We start from the raw sequence: 14983 nt of genomic DNA on the forward strand, positions 1-14983 counted from the left end.
TCCACTGACTTAAATTTGAAATTTTTATTAGTACTGTGAAAACAAAATACCCAGTAAAAGGTATTTAATCAACAATATTCTTTAACTTACACAATTGAGTTTGTGTTACTTAAAATGTTTGATAATCCGTTTTAACCATTTTTAAAATGAAAATAACTTGCATTACCGTGTATGTGAAAGTGTTTCCAATAGGGCCATTTCTCTTCAAGGAAGATTGAAAATGCATTTTAAATAGTCTGAGAGTGGTAGAAAATAAGTAGAAACGGGAAGTGTGGGCAAAAATGTGCATTTCTGCTAATTATGGAGCTCTGTTTGTTACTGTATGTGTAAATCCGTTAAGTAGTTTAATCCTTTGTGAGAGTGGTGTATAGTGGTGTAAAGTAACTAAGTCGGAAAGAAAAGATGCATTGCCACAGACTTAAGTACAAAACAGTCGATAAAAGCTACAACAGTAAAATGCTACTTAGTCATTAATGCATCAGTAACATCCATAACACTCACAGGGGCGACTACATCAATACTTACTTTCCTTTTTATACTTTAAATACATTTCGCTGATAGTACTGTCTGTGTCTGGTAATGATAGACCAGTGTACGAGTTTGTTTGTGTGGGTGTATGTGTTTTTTGTGGCTCTTTTCTTTTTTTAGCATTTAGCATCAAAGTGTGAGTTGCGTCAGGAGCAGCCAATTCTCTCACAGAAAGAGTACAATAAGTGGAATGTAAGAAACCAGTGAGAGTATCTCCACTAATGAAAGAGCAGCGGGAGTCTGTGTGAGGAACAAATCTCATTTTACAGCCTCACATTAGGCTCAGTTTTCTCGTGTATTTTGAGACTCTTTTCTCCCATATATCCCTCATGGTCAGCTGTGGCAGACGGCAGGGCAGTGGTGCATCGTGGGCCAGCTGCTGTTCCAAACACACTTGGAGTCTGAAGTGAACAGCTGGTTCTCTGAAAAATAGAAAAACTTTTTTGATAATTGGGGAAGGTTGTAATTCAGAGCTGCTTCTGTCTATTTGAGGTCCGTTAAGTACAGACTGCATCGAGCCTCGGAGAACGACGGACGGATCGGGACTCGTACTTCAGTGTCTGAAATAACCAATGCCCTTTTTTCAGTCGTGCTCAGATGATTTAGTGCTGCCAGCTAAATAACCAACATCGTTTGTGTGAATTGCTGTTTACATGTTGCTCTGTGTTAACTCATAGAATGACATACAGTAATTCCAAGTAGCTTGTAGACAGTAAGCAAACACAAAACCCATTTCTTTAGATGTTCTGCCAAAACGGAAATGGCGTGTTTTTGCTCATTTACTTCACCTCCTCTCCCCTCCTGTTTAGCAGCGTTACCCTCAAGAATCATTCTGATGAAATCTAAAAACAACAGTTTGAAAGCAGTCTGCTTTTCTATTTAACAACGACTAATAAGTTTTGGAAGCGTGTCTGTGGTCAGCGCTGATGGTTCCTCTGACGTCAACGCCGCCAAATTTGATTCCAAATGCCTTATTCTGTGTCGTATGCTTTTCTACTTCCCTCTAACAGTGCGTCTCGTGTGATCAAGCACATTTTTTACAACCTCAGAACTGTTTTAACACAACCAGATACACAGAAAGTGCCGGTGGCTTGGAAAGGCTGTAAATTGTGGCGGTCGGGCCAAGCATCCGTGTGTGATCCAAATGAGAGCCGTTTACTGCGCAGCCTCGCTTCTGTCTCACCAGTCAGCAACAGTAGCTGGCATGTTGAGGCTGAGCCTTCACTGGGTCGCTGGTCTTTTATGGATAGAGAGAAAATGCCCACTGTACTGTATCATGCCTCACTTGCAGAGAATAGTAGAGAATGCTGTTCCCATTTTAAATATGGACTCAGTGCTTGTTCTTGGTGATTTGGGGTCAGAATTGGTCCCTTTTATATCAGAGGAGCTGCAGCTGAAGAACCTCATTCTCACACCGTTACCACTTTCTGAAGTCACGTCAATGCATGCAACCCTTCCTCAGTGAGATCATTGTCTCCTCTGTGGAATAGCCTCACAGGTCAGAGGTCAGACTCTTCAGGGTTACAACCTTGACTCTAAACGTGTGCATGTTTTTCAATATTCCCTGTTGAGGGGTTAAAGGTGAGAAAGATGAGAGCCGAAGTGAAGGTCAAAGTGAAGCAGGTTATTTATCTGAGCCTGTGTTTTTGAGGATGTGCATTTGTAAAAGCGGACATCACACCAGAATGTGAGCTAGCAGCGGCCTCTCTGTACACAGATTGGGTGAGAGGGAGCCCCTCTGAGAGCAAACACTCCAGCTGAACAGAGGACACGTTTGACACGCCACTTCTCTCATCACTCAGGAATGTTTGAACAGAAAAGATTGGTGAATATTGTCCTAAATATTCAATTGTTCCAGGTTCAAACAGAGTTTTCCGAGCATAGCTAAACCCGGAGAGGGGGTGGGACTTCTCGGAATTTGGCCTTTCGCAAGATTCAATAAGTAAAGCAGTATGGAGTTAGATGAGAAGAGTGATACCATTCCCATATAGCCTTAGCTTAGGCTAAAGACTGAAAAAAGGGGGAAACAGCTAGGTCGGCTCTGTCTAACAGCAAAAAAAACTAAAACTTCTGTAGCCCTCTCTAAAGCCCACTAATAACAACACTAATATCTAGATATCCTTGTATATGTCAGGATGATGGAGGATGATGGAGTTGGTTTGTGTGTGTTTGCAGGGCATGGCTTTCTCCCTGGAGGAGCGTCTCCAGCTGGGGACCCACGGCCTGTTGCCTCCCTGCTTCATCAGCCAGGACATCCAGCTGCTCCGAGTGCTCAAAAACTACGACATGAAGAGGGACGACCTGGACAGGTGAGGCAGACATCCGAACACAGACAGAAACCTCTACTACCCTGACGTAGGAAAATAGAATTTTTATCTTCTATCAGCTTCATATGAGTAGAGTTAAGTTTCGCCTGGTCCCATAGAGGATTCCCCTGCCTCTGTGCACACTGAGACGTCCTACATCTGGAAGCCTTCAGAGCACGAGAGGCGGATTAGCGATCAGCCCTCTGAGATCTACATCCATCTCCCGACACTGCGTATTTCACTGAACAAATCTCCACACTCGTCTCTCCGTCTCCCCCCCCCCCGTTCCTCCTTCTCCTCCCTGTTCTCCTTCGTGAGTGTTTTCATAACCTCCGCGGTGACCAAATGAAAACTTCAGTTCGGTTTTGCATGCTTCATTAGGAGTTGAGGAGTCCTAGCTGTTAACATTATGTAATGAATCGACCTCATGCTAACATTTCAGTCTGGGCTCTTTGATCAACAAGATCCTCAAACTGAAGACACAGCCTGTTGAACTGTTTTGAATTATGCGCCAATGCTGAATCTTATCCGTCTGTGAAATTGCCTCTGTTTCCAGTCGCCATCTCTCAGTCAACCGTCCCGTCAGCTGTCACTCCTAATGTCAAGGATGAGTGAGTTGCTTGAGAGACAGGATGTAGGGTCAACAGGAACTAGACAGCTTCTTAAAATGCTGCCTCATTTTCCACCATAGCAACATCACAGCATCAACATCTAAAAACAGTCATTATGAGCTTGTCATTTCCATTCCCATGCCCTGTCAATGTCACTGTCAATCTGTCTCTGGGCCCTCCAGTGCGTTCCAAATTTGGGCTTTGGTCCCGTGGATTAAGGACTGCTATTTGCCTGCCATTGCTCAAGCCGGCTGTGTTTACTTACAGTTTGTTCCCCAACTCTGAATCCTTCTTTGGTATTTACTGCGGGTCGCTGTCACGTATTTTTTACGACTATTACTCCAATATTTCACTGCGTTCCATTCTATTTTAATCAGATATGTCGACTCCCATTTTTTCCTTTTGGTGGAATTTGTCGTGTCGGCTGAATTATTGTGACAAATTATGGCAAAGCACTGCAAGCACATACGTTAATGATCTGAGATGATGGAGTGGCTCAAGTCCCTACTGTGACTGTGTCGTCAACAGAGGAAATGGATGTTCAAAGCCCTTGCCAACTGAAATATATAAAAGTATATAAAATGCTACAGCTAAGGGGAAAACTCATACCCAGTGAGGTTGTTAGAAAGCAGTAAGAAGCCTAACATGGACCCGTTGATCACTCATGCAAAGATAGAGTAAGATGGAGATAGATTATGTGCTGGCTGCCTCCGTAGGTTGACTTTAAAGGAAACACTGCACTCGGTAAGTCAGCACGGATCCTGCTTTATAAAGCAGTGTGTACTGTAAATATTCCTGTTTCCTGGGTGTGGGTAGTGATCACGCCTTTTAAGGTTAAGAATGGAGAAAGAAACCTTCCTTAATGTTTGCCAGCATCAAATCAAACAATAGCTCACTGCAGTAATATGTCAGGATTTGATGTGGGGATTTAATTATAGATTTGTTTGATGAATCAGAGCAGCTGAGTGATACTGTGGAGTGAAGTCATCAAAATGTTACATTTCAAGTTAGTTGTGAGCACTTTTCAAACCTTTGTCTTTACTTTTCATTCTTAAAGGGGCCACTTTACAAGAAGATCAGTTTACTGTTCAATCTTTCACTCTGCCTGTGAAATCAAATCAATTATTTCTGTATTATTAGTTAATCTCATTTTCTGAAATAGTTAATTTATTTTCCATAAAAGGTCAAAAAGTAATGAAAAATGTCCATCAAGGTGACTTCTGCAAACCTAAAAATATTTAGTTTATTATAATGTAAAGACAAATACCAGTAACAAATTCTCACATTTGAGAGGCTGTTTGAAAAATGACTGAAACAATTAATTGATTGTCGAAATGGTGCTTGACTAATTTCAGTTTTCTTGTGGTCACCTAATCAGATAATTAGCAAATAGTTTTAGCTTAAATTTCAGCCTCAGAAGTCAGAGGGGCAACACCAAATTGCTGGAGCACCCCTTTAAGATTGAATAGAAAATTAACAGTTTGGTTCTGGTTCTTTTCCCATAATGTAAGGACTTGTAGTGTACCATAACAGCCTTGCATGGTGAAGATTGAGTGAAGATCCCATAATTTTAGACCTGAATCAGTCAGACACATAAATACAGACAAAGGTACAACCCTGCACACATGGGGATTCAAATAAGGGAGTGAAGTATGCATCCTATACAATATTATAAATGATAAATAATTAGTGTGAGCTTATATTCAATAACCATATGACACTTATACGACATGTTGTACAAACATCATGTTCTCACGTTGCTGTGGTCAACTGGGAACTTGTTAAACCTGTAAAGTATTTCACATGAAACTCATGAACTGAACATAAAATAAAAACAAAAAAATTGCAAAAACTTACTGACAAATAACAAGTTACCTTGTTTTGCTATTGCTTTCCACCACATCTCATGGCCTTCCTCAGCAGATGGAGTTTCATGGTGTTAGCACAGTGGTCACCCATTGGCCTCATCACTGTGACAACTCAGTAAACTCTATCTCTATACATGTGTTTTTTTTTTTTTTTTGTCAAACTGTTTCCAAAGTCATAAAATTAACTTTCATATAAAAACAACCAAAAAAATGTGTATGTGTCAGGTTTACAGCAAATAATCAATCTATGGCGAAATTGATTTCAGCTCCACACTGGGAGCCATACAGAAACCATTCATGTGATAAATTGCATGTGACAGAAGCTAATTTGCTTCACCAATATAAAAACCGTTCTCTTCAAGAGCAACTGTCACCACCGTGCATTGTGCAGCTGCTGTGGCCTAACCTATAGCAGAGAGGGCGTGCATGCTTTTTATCCCCTCAACAAGAGGCACCTTGTGCTCTTGGCTTTATGGAAACTTCTCTGATTAGGAATAGAGCCCTTTCTGGCGTGCTTTGCTTAATTTGGGTCATATGCAAACCCTCAGTTCCCGGTCAATCTACAATCAGAACAAAGACCTTGTGTAGGCTATCTGAGGGGCGGAATTTTATTCTGTGTATTTTTCCAATCATTCCGAACACAAGAAAAACAAATCCTTAGAAGTCATTATTGTACATGTGAGCCGAGTTCTTTTCTTCTCTTTGCTTCATTCTTCTTTTTTATAACCTCGCTGTAATATACATCGCTTTTCTCCGACGTACTCTCCTTTAAGTGTTCCCTTGCAGTTCCTCCATTCTTGCCTGGTACATCTCACTCATAAACACACAGGATTTAACATCTGACTTTAATAAACCCCTCCTCAGTTCAGCAGGTATGAGTCCTCAAGATGTTAAAGATTAACATGCTGTGTTTTCCTCCCCGCTCCTCCCTGTCAATCCCAGATATGTGTTTCTGATGGGGCTCCAGGACCGCAACGAGAAGCTGTTCTATCGGGCGCTAACGTCGGACATCGAGAGGTTCATGCCCATCATTTACACCCCTACTGTGGGCCTGGCCTGCCAGCAGTACGGCCTGATATTTAGAAGACCGAGGTGAGACACACTCACAACACTGAACATTGAGCAATCGTGAATTATAAAAAAGTGCAGTTAAAACCCAATTTGCACAAAGATTTGTTCCAGCTTATTTGCTGCGAATAGGCAGTAGGCCAAAAGGAAGCGGGTGATCCTGTTTTTTTTTCTATGTTCCCACAAAGTAAATCTTCCACCACTCAGTTATTAAGTGTTTTATGGTATTGGCAGTTTTATTGTTTTTGTTGCGGCCCTTGGTATCAGCCAGAATCTCAGCTGTATGGTACCAATATTCCACTTTGCAAGCTTTTCTCACAGCACACTGGAAAGAACCGACTAGTCACATGTTTTACACCAATCACCACCCACTGGCTCCTATATAAATGTTTGTCAGCGGCCATAACTGTAGTGGCATCTCACTTTTAAACCCATGCAATAATTCTATGTGCCTTTCACCCTGTTTTACGCAGTTTTTTTGAATTTGCACATAAAAAATTCTGAGTGAAAATGCTGAAAATTGAAAGAGAAAACTTTGGCTGAGGTGGAAAAGTTAGTGTATCGATAAAAGCAAAAGTGCAATGAAAACATTAGATCTTTTGTGAAGACTAACCTTACTCAATTGAATACATGAATGTCACATTTTATGTTTTCTACATTGTTTTCGACAGCTTGACGTTTGACAGGCGTTGTTTCGTTACGTTCTCTTCTTCTGACCCGACTGGATAGTGAGCATCACTGACTGTTTTTCTCAATTAACCTGTTCCTAATATTTGCATAACTGTAAATGCACAGGAAAATGAAAATGCAAATAATCTAGAAATTCTGTTGCAATTTCCAATATGCCACCTGTCACACCACTGTGATGTGTGCATTCTGAAAGGGTTTTAGAACCTGTTTTGTGAGTAAACCTGACCTGGAGAATTAGGAGAATCTTGTAGAACCTGTAAAATGTTAAACCATAAATACTACCTTGAAATGTCAGTGGAAAGGTTATTATGTAAAACACTTGGTCTCCAACAAAACAGGAACCAACTTCACTAAAATCTAATGTTCCCCCTTCTTGGCTGAAATCCCACTCTTACAATTTCATGTGTTTCAGATTTGTGTTAAATATATATTCAATCTGATTGCAATGCAAGAAATCATGGATATCATTTTTATTGATTAGAAATATTTTTTTACCCAGTGGATAATTCTTTTTTTTTTTTCACGCACAGGAATTTTCTGAACTTTTTGGGACATTATTTTGCCTGTGGCTCCTTTTTAAATTGGATTAAAAACCTTAAAGGCCTGCAGGTCTGCATCTACAAAAGCTACAGCAAATTGTCAAATGATTTGATGTCTTTCATTGCAACCAAAAACTCAAGGACTCTGACGGCATGTGTATGTATGTTAGAATTGGTCTTTGATGCTATAAAACCAAATTTGGAGGTTGCGGTAGCTCTTTCAGCTGCAGTTTGGTTAGACAGCTCAGCTCGAGGGAAACCGCTGTAAGCTGTTGAAATCAGTTCAGGGTTCACCTTGAGTGGATCTGGCTCTTCTCCGAGCAGACAGACGTTCATTGGTTTCCTCTCCTCATCTACTGTAAACACACTTTCACTCTCTGTCTCACACACACACACACACACATGCACACACCTTTCTGCTAGTATCTGTTTTCCCTCAGATAGGTTCATCAGGTCCAAGTCTCTCACTATCTGACAGCAACAACTCCTTAAGCAGTTATAGATATTGAGTTGATAGTGCTTTCATTCCCAGCGCTGCATTCAGGGCCTCTCTCTGTTTTACTTGGCCCTGCCTCCCTGCATTTAACCATATACTCAGGTGGATACAAGTTTTTTTTACACTAATGAGACCGATAGGAGAGAGACCACCCTAGTCAAATGTCCTTCACAGGCTCTTAAGCTCACTTACTGCTGGTAGCCATAATCTCTGGCGGATCTAAAAGGATACATATAAGCCAATAATCCACACAGTAACCTACAGTGGTTAGCTATTGTTGGTAACCAGCAGGCATATCCCCGAAGGTGATGGCCATTAGCTGAATCTAATTTTCATCATCAAGTTTTAGACAGTTAGCATGGTTTAACATTATAAAAACAGACTATAAAAGCAATTGTAGTAAGATGTTTGAGTCCCAGTCTTTTCCATCAATGTACAGTACATCTGCTCTTCAGCAAAGCCAGAATTTTCTAAATACTTAATTCAGTGATGGCTTCATTTACCATCACAAATGTTTCTGATTAGCTGTGAAACCCCAGTTTTCCTAATTTTGTCCAAGCAGTTTTATTATAAATGCTTACCTTGGGTACATTTAAAATACTTGGAAACCCAAGCTCTCCCTTGCACATAACTTTGTTACCCAACAGCTCCCTGTTTCCCTATCCCTGCAGAACTATGTGGAAAATATTCCTAGCATGCTTCCCTTTCTCTCACGCTGAACTGGCTGGAGGAGTCATTTTATACACTCCCTCAATCTCCCAGCGCAGTGGGCCAGGAGCTGCTGCCAGAGGCCCCGGGGTTGGGAGTCAGGCCTGTAGGAAATGTGTATTGGGGGATCAGTTAGCAGAATACACCGGGGACATCTCTGTCTATTACAGATTTGGGTTTTCAGCCATGCTGTTTCTCTCTGCTAACCCTGACTGAGAAAAAGGAGCGGGCTGAGACCATGATACATAAGAGTCTGCATTTATTGCATCTGTATATTGTCTCAATGTTTTTAGCCATGCTAGACTCTGGTTGGATGGCATATGTCAGTCGGTCGGTCCAACTCCTTGGTTTGGACTAAAATATCTCTAGTGAAAGGAAAATTTACAGACATTCGTGATCCTCAGATGACTTTAGTAATCCGCTAACTGTTCCTCGAGTGCAACCATGAGGTTGACACTTTGGTTTTTTCTTAAAATGAATTACAATTAAATTTGGTACAGATATTTATGGTTCCCAGATGATGCATCCTTATGACTTTGAGTGATACCTTAACAAAAATTGGATGGATTGCCCTGAAATTTGGTACAGGCAGGACGAATTGTACTAACTTCAGTGATCCTTTAACTTTTTGTGAAGCGCCATCATCCAGTCAAAATTTCACTTCATCCAGTGCTTTGGTTTATGACCAAACACCTGCCAAACTAACGGTATTCCCATCATCCTAAGCTGTACTTAGTGCTAATTAGCTAAATGTTAGCATGTTAACATGCTAAAACAACCAACCACTGTGCCTAACTATGCCCTCACAGATCCACTAGCATGGCTGTGGACTTTTATATGATCTTGAGGAATCAGCTCATGTCTCTGCTGGGTGGGTCTGAAGTGTAATGTATTCTTCTGTTTCTGTCTAAATATCATGCACAGGGCATTTTACTCACCATCGTCCTGTAGAAATTCCTGTAATGTATTACTGATGCGTGTGTGTGTGTGTGTGCATGCGTGGCTTCCAGTCGGACCACCATAGCAGCAGATTAGGTCTCTAATCACTGGCTCTCAGGTATAAAGACTTCTGTGTGGAAGCAGCAGCCTCTCCTTGTCTTGCCTGACTTTACCCGCTAATCTGCGGATGGAGACTAAACACTCTGACACCAGGCTCGGTACCCGAGGCCATAGGTCAAGCGCCATTAAGTGTCAAAACACGGCTGATTCACTGATCTTTAGATGGGGCAGAGGCAGGAAGGAGAGCTGGAAAAAGGAACACATTCACAGATTAGTGGACATGCTTACTTTTATTGGTTTGTAAGCTCATGAGCGGACACAGTGTTTTAGCAGAGAAAGTTAGTCTGTCTTCATTACACAAAGTTTATTTCTGTTTTCACCATAAATGTGGGTTGTGTACTTTGTTTGACAGCTGAAAGTACTCAGTTGTGATAAATGATAATGTTTTGTAGCAGAAAAGTGACCCCAAGTATTGCATGAAAGTAATTAGGTGTACTTCAGTCATTGCCAGTGTCACCGTGCCCTCTGTGGTGTACTGCTATAGAGTGTCTAAATAAACTTGTAATAGGCCCTTTTAAAGTAAGAGTCTGACTCTTCAAGGAGCTCTCAAGGTAAGTGACATGAGCCAATCCATCTTGCTGATGGAGATAAATGATCATTGGTAGCCCATTAGTGGATTCCTGGTTAAGGGTCAAGGGGTTAGCAACTCTGCTACTACAGCTGTCTGTCAGGAGCTGGAAAATAAGACATAGGTATTCTTAATCTCTCCAGAGATAGGGCAGGGTAAAGAGCAGATGCTTTCTTTTACTTCTGCCATTTCTAGCCTATGGGTCTTACTGCCTGTGTAAGTAAAGATAAAATATACCTATAAACTGCTCATTTCATGTTGGAAAGAGGCTGTATTTTATATTTTTACATAGTAAACAGTATTATCTGCTAGGTACCAAGCTGCTGCCCTAGAGGAGTTTGGGGTTAAATGCCTTGCTCAAGTTGTCTTATGACAACAATGGAGCTGTATGCCACAGAGGAATGACATTTTTGAGATATATCAGGCTTTGGATACACAGGCAATACTTGTTGGTAGGATCTATTTAATGTTAGAAGAATAGAATATTGTCAGCCTCATTCTTCTAAACTGGGAATGTAGGTCTGACTTGACGCACGACTCTTTCTTACCTCAAATTTCTCCCAAAAACTTTAGACCAGTGAATAGTGGAAGAGTAAAACCTAATATGTGTAATTTATAATATTGGCTAATAGCACACATTGTACTACATTATTATTATTAACAACCTGTATCATCATAACTACATTAGTATTTACAGTGTAGGCTGTCCAACCGTTAAACATTATCTGATTCATTATCAATTACATTAAAATGTACTGCAATATGACCTGAATACCGCCATGATTAGGTCTTGTAAGGCGGGTCCTTGACTAAAGTAGAGGGTGAGCTGCAGGAGGTTCTAAAGGCCTAATGAAAGGCATCAGCTGAAGCTGCCTCGGCCACCTCTGGAGTGGCACATGCTGGATGATGAAGTGTTCCAACCTTGCAGATTAGGGGCCTTTGAGCTGTGATCTCACCCCAGTCAGGCCCACACACAGTGTTACACTGCAAGTGTGTGAGGAAGGGATTTCATTTGGATTGATGAGCATCCAGGGCAAATAGAAAATAGCCTTGCCTTCTGGATCATTAATCCACACATCATTATTGAACCGTGATGAACCTGCTTAAAACCGTGAATAAGAAACAACCCGCTTATTCCACATAACTTGAGTCCAGAGAGAATTTGTTCCCTGATTGGGACTGATTGCATGACTTTTGGTTATGTATTTGTTTACTGTATTTTTACTCTTTGGTAGGCCATGAGAGAAGCTTAGAATATGCCGGTGCTGAATGGGAGAAGCACTGAAGAAGTAGGGAGGAGAATAAGGGTTTGGAATTACACTGACCTCATGAGGAACGTGGCAAGCATTTGGGATTAATTCCACCCTGGACTTGGAGGACCTTGTATAACAATATAGAGCTCATGTCCGAGGACGTTTTAGAGCCAGTGAAAGCAAAGAAACTTTAGGGCACAGCAGACTGTAACTCCAATTGTCCTGCAGTATCCCTTAGTATGATAAATGAATGTATCAGCTAATACCCAACATTAATCCACAGCAGTGTCCCGTTTACTATGTAAACATGGAAAGTAATCAAACTAAATATATGTTTTGAATAACTGTCTACTCTGCTAAGACTACCTGGCTGAATTGTCTGTGACCTACAGTACCAGGGACTATTGCTAATTCAAACTGCCATAACTTTCCCTGACTTGGCTGCAGAGCAAGGTGGTTGGATTTGGCTCTCTAGGAGAAAATCGAGTTTGTTCCATTGTGTCTCTAAGAAACAACCATGAAATCATTGCAAATGTATTCATTTAGGCTTTTGGTTGGGCTAACGCCTGTCAGCCTAAAAGCCTGCCTGGCAGCCTCTGTCACTGTCTCACCTCACCTTGGAGATGTTTGGCCAATTCAGCCAGAGTCTCTATTGGTCAGGATCCAGTCAGGGTCCGTGAACACCATAGCTGTCTGGTCCAGGCTTCGCCAAATGACCTGCTGTCACTCAAGTTCAGATTTTAAATCTGGGCAGCTGATATAACAACATTACATGAACCCTGAGAACCCAGACATGGCATAGTAAAGAACAGACAGGCAGCTGCCAGTGTATGGAGCAGAGTTTTATTAAAGAAGCATAAAGCAAATTTGTGTCATTATCATCATTTGCTAGTTGTTGCTGCTTATTCTGAGTGGAGTGGGATTGCATAGGTCAGGGGTAAACAACCTTTACTCTCAAAAGAGCCAGTTTTGGCCAAAAAGAGAAAAAGAAAATATGCCTGGAGCCACAAAACATATTTGAACTTTATAATGCAAATTGCTCACTACAGATCAAGCCTACAGGTAAGCCAGCAGAATTGGTGGTGAAAGCAGAGGAATCTGTCCAGTCATGATTAAATTTAAAAATTTTCCTATGAGACGTTTTTACATTTTTATTTGTTACTAGTAGCCACCACTACTGAGGTTCGGCAAAATATAAAAAAAGGTTTGTAATGCCGACACATTTGTGCAATTGGAGAATGTGAAATTAAAATTATAATGTTATTCATTATAAAATTTTTGTCAAAGCCACAGGGAGCCACTAGAGAGGGGCTAAGGAGCTGCATGTGTCTCCAGAGCCACAGGTTGCCTCCAGGCATAAAGCAATAACAGCATTATGTGGACTAACAGGCAGACAGCAGCCTGCTACACAACACAAGAGCCACAGACTGAACAACAACACACATGAGCTTTCCTGCTAAAGTCTCCTTCTTTTTTAGTTATTTCTTATCTGGCTTACAACCAAGGACACATGTCTTGTCCTGCACCTTGGCTTGTTGAAATAGCAACCAAACATCCACATCAGTTTGGTCTATTTAGATGCTCATGTGGTCCATCCACAGCTAATAAGGGCCTCAAGAGACTCTCAACAGATCACTACAACATGTAATGTGAGGGTCACATGACTGATGGGGTTTCCAGGCTAGCATTACTGTTAGCAAGTTATTCTGCTAGCATGTTTACTTAGCTGGGATATCGTATAGAGAACGCTGGCTGTGAGTTTGACCATGTTGTGTTGGACACAGTGAAAATGATGTTTGTGGTCTTTTTAGTATAATGCCATTGTGCTGTTTCCTTTTCAGTATCTGATATTTCTCCTGCCAGACATTCTGAACAGAACTTGGTTGGGCAACGGACCCACGCATTAAAGAATTTGAGGAAAAAATCCGAGCTGTTATACAGAAGTTCAAAAGTAACTTACAGCCTGAAGGGCTGGAGGGAGATTACCTTGCTACAAGTCACATAAACTACAAGTCCCCTCATTTTCATCGATTTAGGAATGGGACAGTTTTGCATAGTTCAAATCACAATTTGTCAAAACTAAACAAATGAAAAAGAATAAAGAAATGTGGCAGATTGAGACTAATTTTCCAAGGACTCTTGTGTTATGTGCTTTTTCACTGTTTACCTTCTTCTACCACAAGCAGACACCAAAAATGAGCTCACTGATGCCTTTGTGTGTCCCTTATTGGTTATGTGACCCTCGCCTGCAGGTCATGGCGGTCTGCCTAGAGTCTTTTGCCAGGACTACACTTGTGGTCAATCAAACACGACACACCCCACACAGCCAGAGGATGGCATGAAAAGGAACATTTCTAATATTTACCCAAAGGCCTTTTTTTCTTCCTTTTTAATGACATGATTACAGTTTGACTTTACTTGAGTTGCTGAATGTTGCATTAATACAAACCTTTCCATCCCCACCAAGGACAAAATTATAGAGCGCAGCTCTGTTTGGCTGCTATCCCCACACAGTCTCCACTGGTCAAATTTTGGGGCGCAGTAGTAATATTTTACCAGCCCACACTGGAAAATACGACTTACTGATCATGCCATGAAGCTTATCTGATACGCTGAGTGAGTCACACTCAGCCTGCTTTGCAGTTTTAAAGCAAACCCCAAGGTGTCTCAGCAGCATGCAGCAGAAAATCCATTCAGCATATGTCACACAAGTTGGCAACATCCTCTGTAATGGCTTTAATGTGAATTTCACAGTGCATTACAATAAGGGAACATTTTTAGAATGACAAAAGAGTTGAGTACATAAGGATATTCACTCTAAAGCCTTCTCTACTACAGAACTAGTATGGAGGTAGCTTTCATCTCCCTGCCTTGAGAAACTTTAGTGGAACTATAAACCCTAGAAGTGGGAGAGGTTGGTGAGTAAAATACGATGCCTTATGGAATAACCCTATGTTTGCAAATGTTGGCCACTTCCACCACTTTGTACTTTCGCGCTCTGTATGTTTTAATGATGTTATCTTTTCTGCACAATTACTGCTGCAGGGGGCCTATAAATCAACAAGGAGGCTGCAAATTGAAATTAAACTATATAATTTCTTTATTACACCCGTCAAGGCTGGGTGCCAAAGCACATGTTGGAGGTGGCTTTTCAAAAGCTAGTGTAGGATGGTTGCCAGCACGAAAGCAGAGTCGTTTCATGCTGCTGGCCTCATTCCTGTGTGACTTGTAGCAGCCAGATGGGTATGTGTGATGTAATACAGCGTATGTATGTAATGCATATGTATGT

The 14983-nt window shown here is 41.2% G+C and overlaps 1 protein-coding gene across 3 annotated transcripts in view; it reads left to right on the forward strand.

Moving 5' to 3' along the window:
* The window catches only part of me1 (malic enzyme 1, NADP(+)-dependent, cytosolic), an 80136-nt gene that overhangs the window by 27176 nt on the left and 37977 nt on the right, over positions 1–14983 (forward strand). For all 3 annotated transcript variants that reach the window (XM_051406698.1, XM_051406699.1, XM_051406700.1), the window contains exons 2-3: positions 2704–2837; positions 6256–6405. In XM_051406698.1, the coding sequence (XP_051262658.1) occupies positions 2704–2837; positions 6256–6405 (284 nt within the window). The remainder of the gene's footprint in view (positions 1–2703; positions 2838–6255; positions 6406–14983) is intronic.

Source organism: Dicentrarchus labrax, unplaced genomic scaffold (assembly GCF_905237075.1).
Source record: "Dicentrarchus labrax unplaced genomic scaffold, dlabrax2021, whole genome shotgun sequence".
Classification (NCBI taxonomy): Eukaryota; Metazoa; Chordata; class Actinopteri; family Moronidae; genus Dicentrarchus; species Dicentrarchus labrax.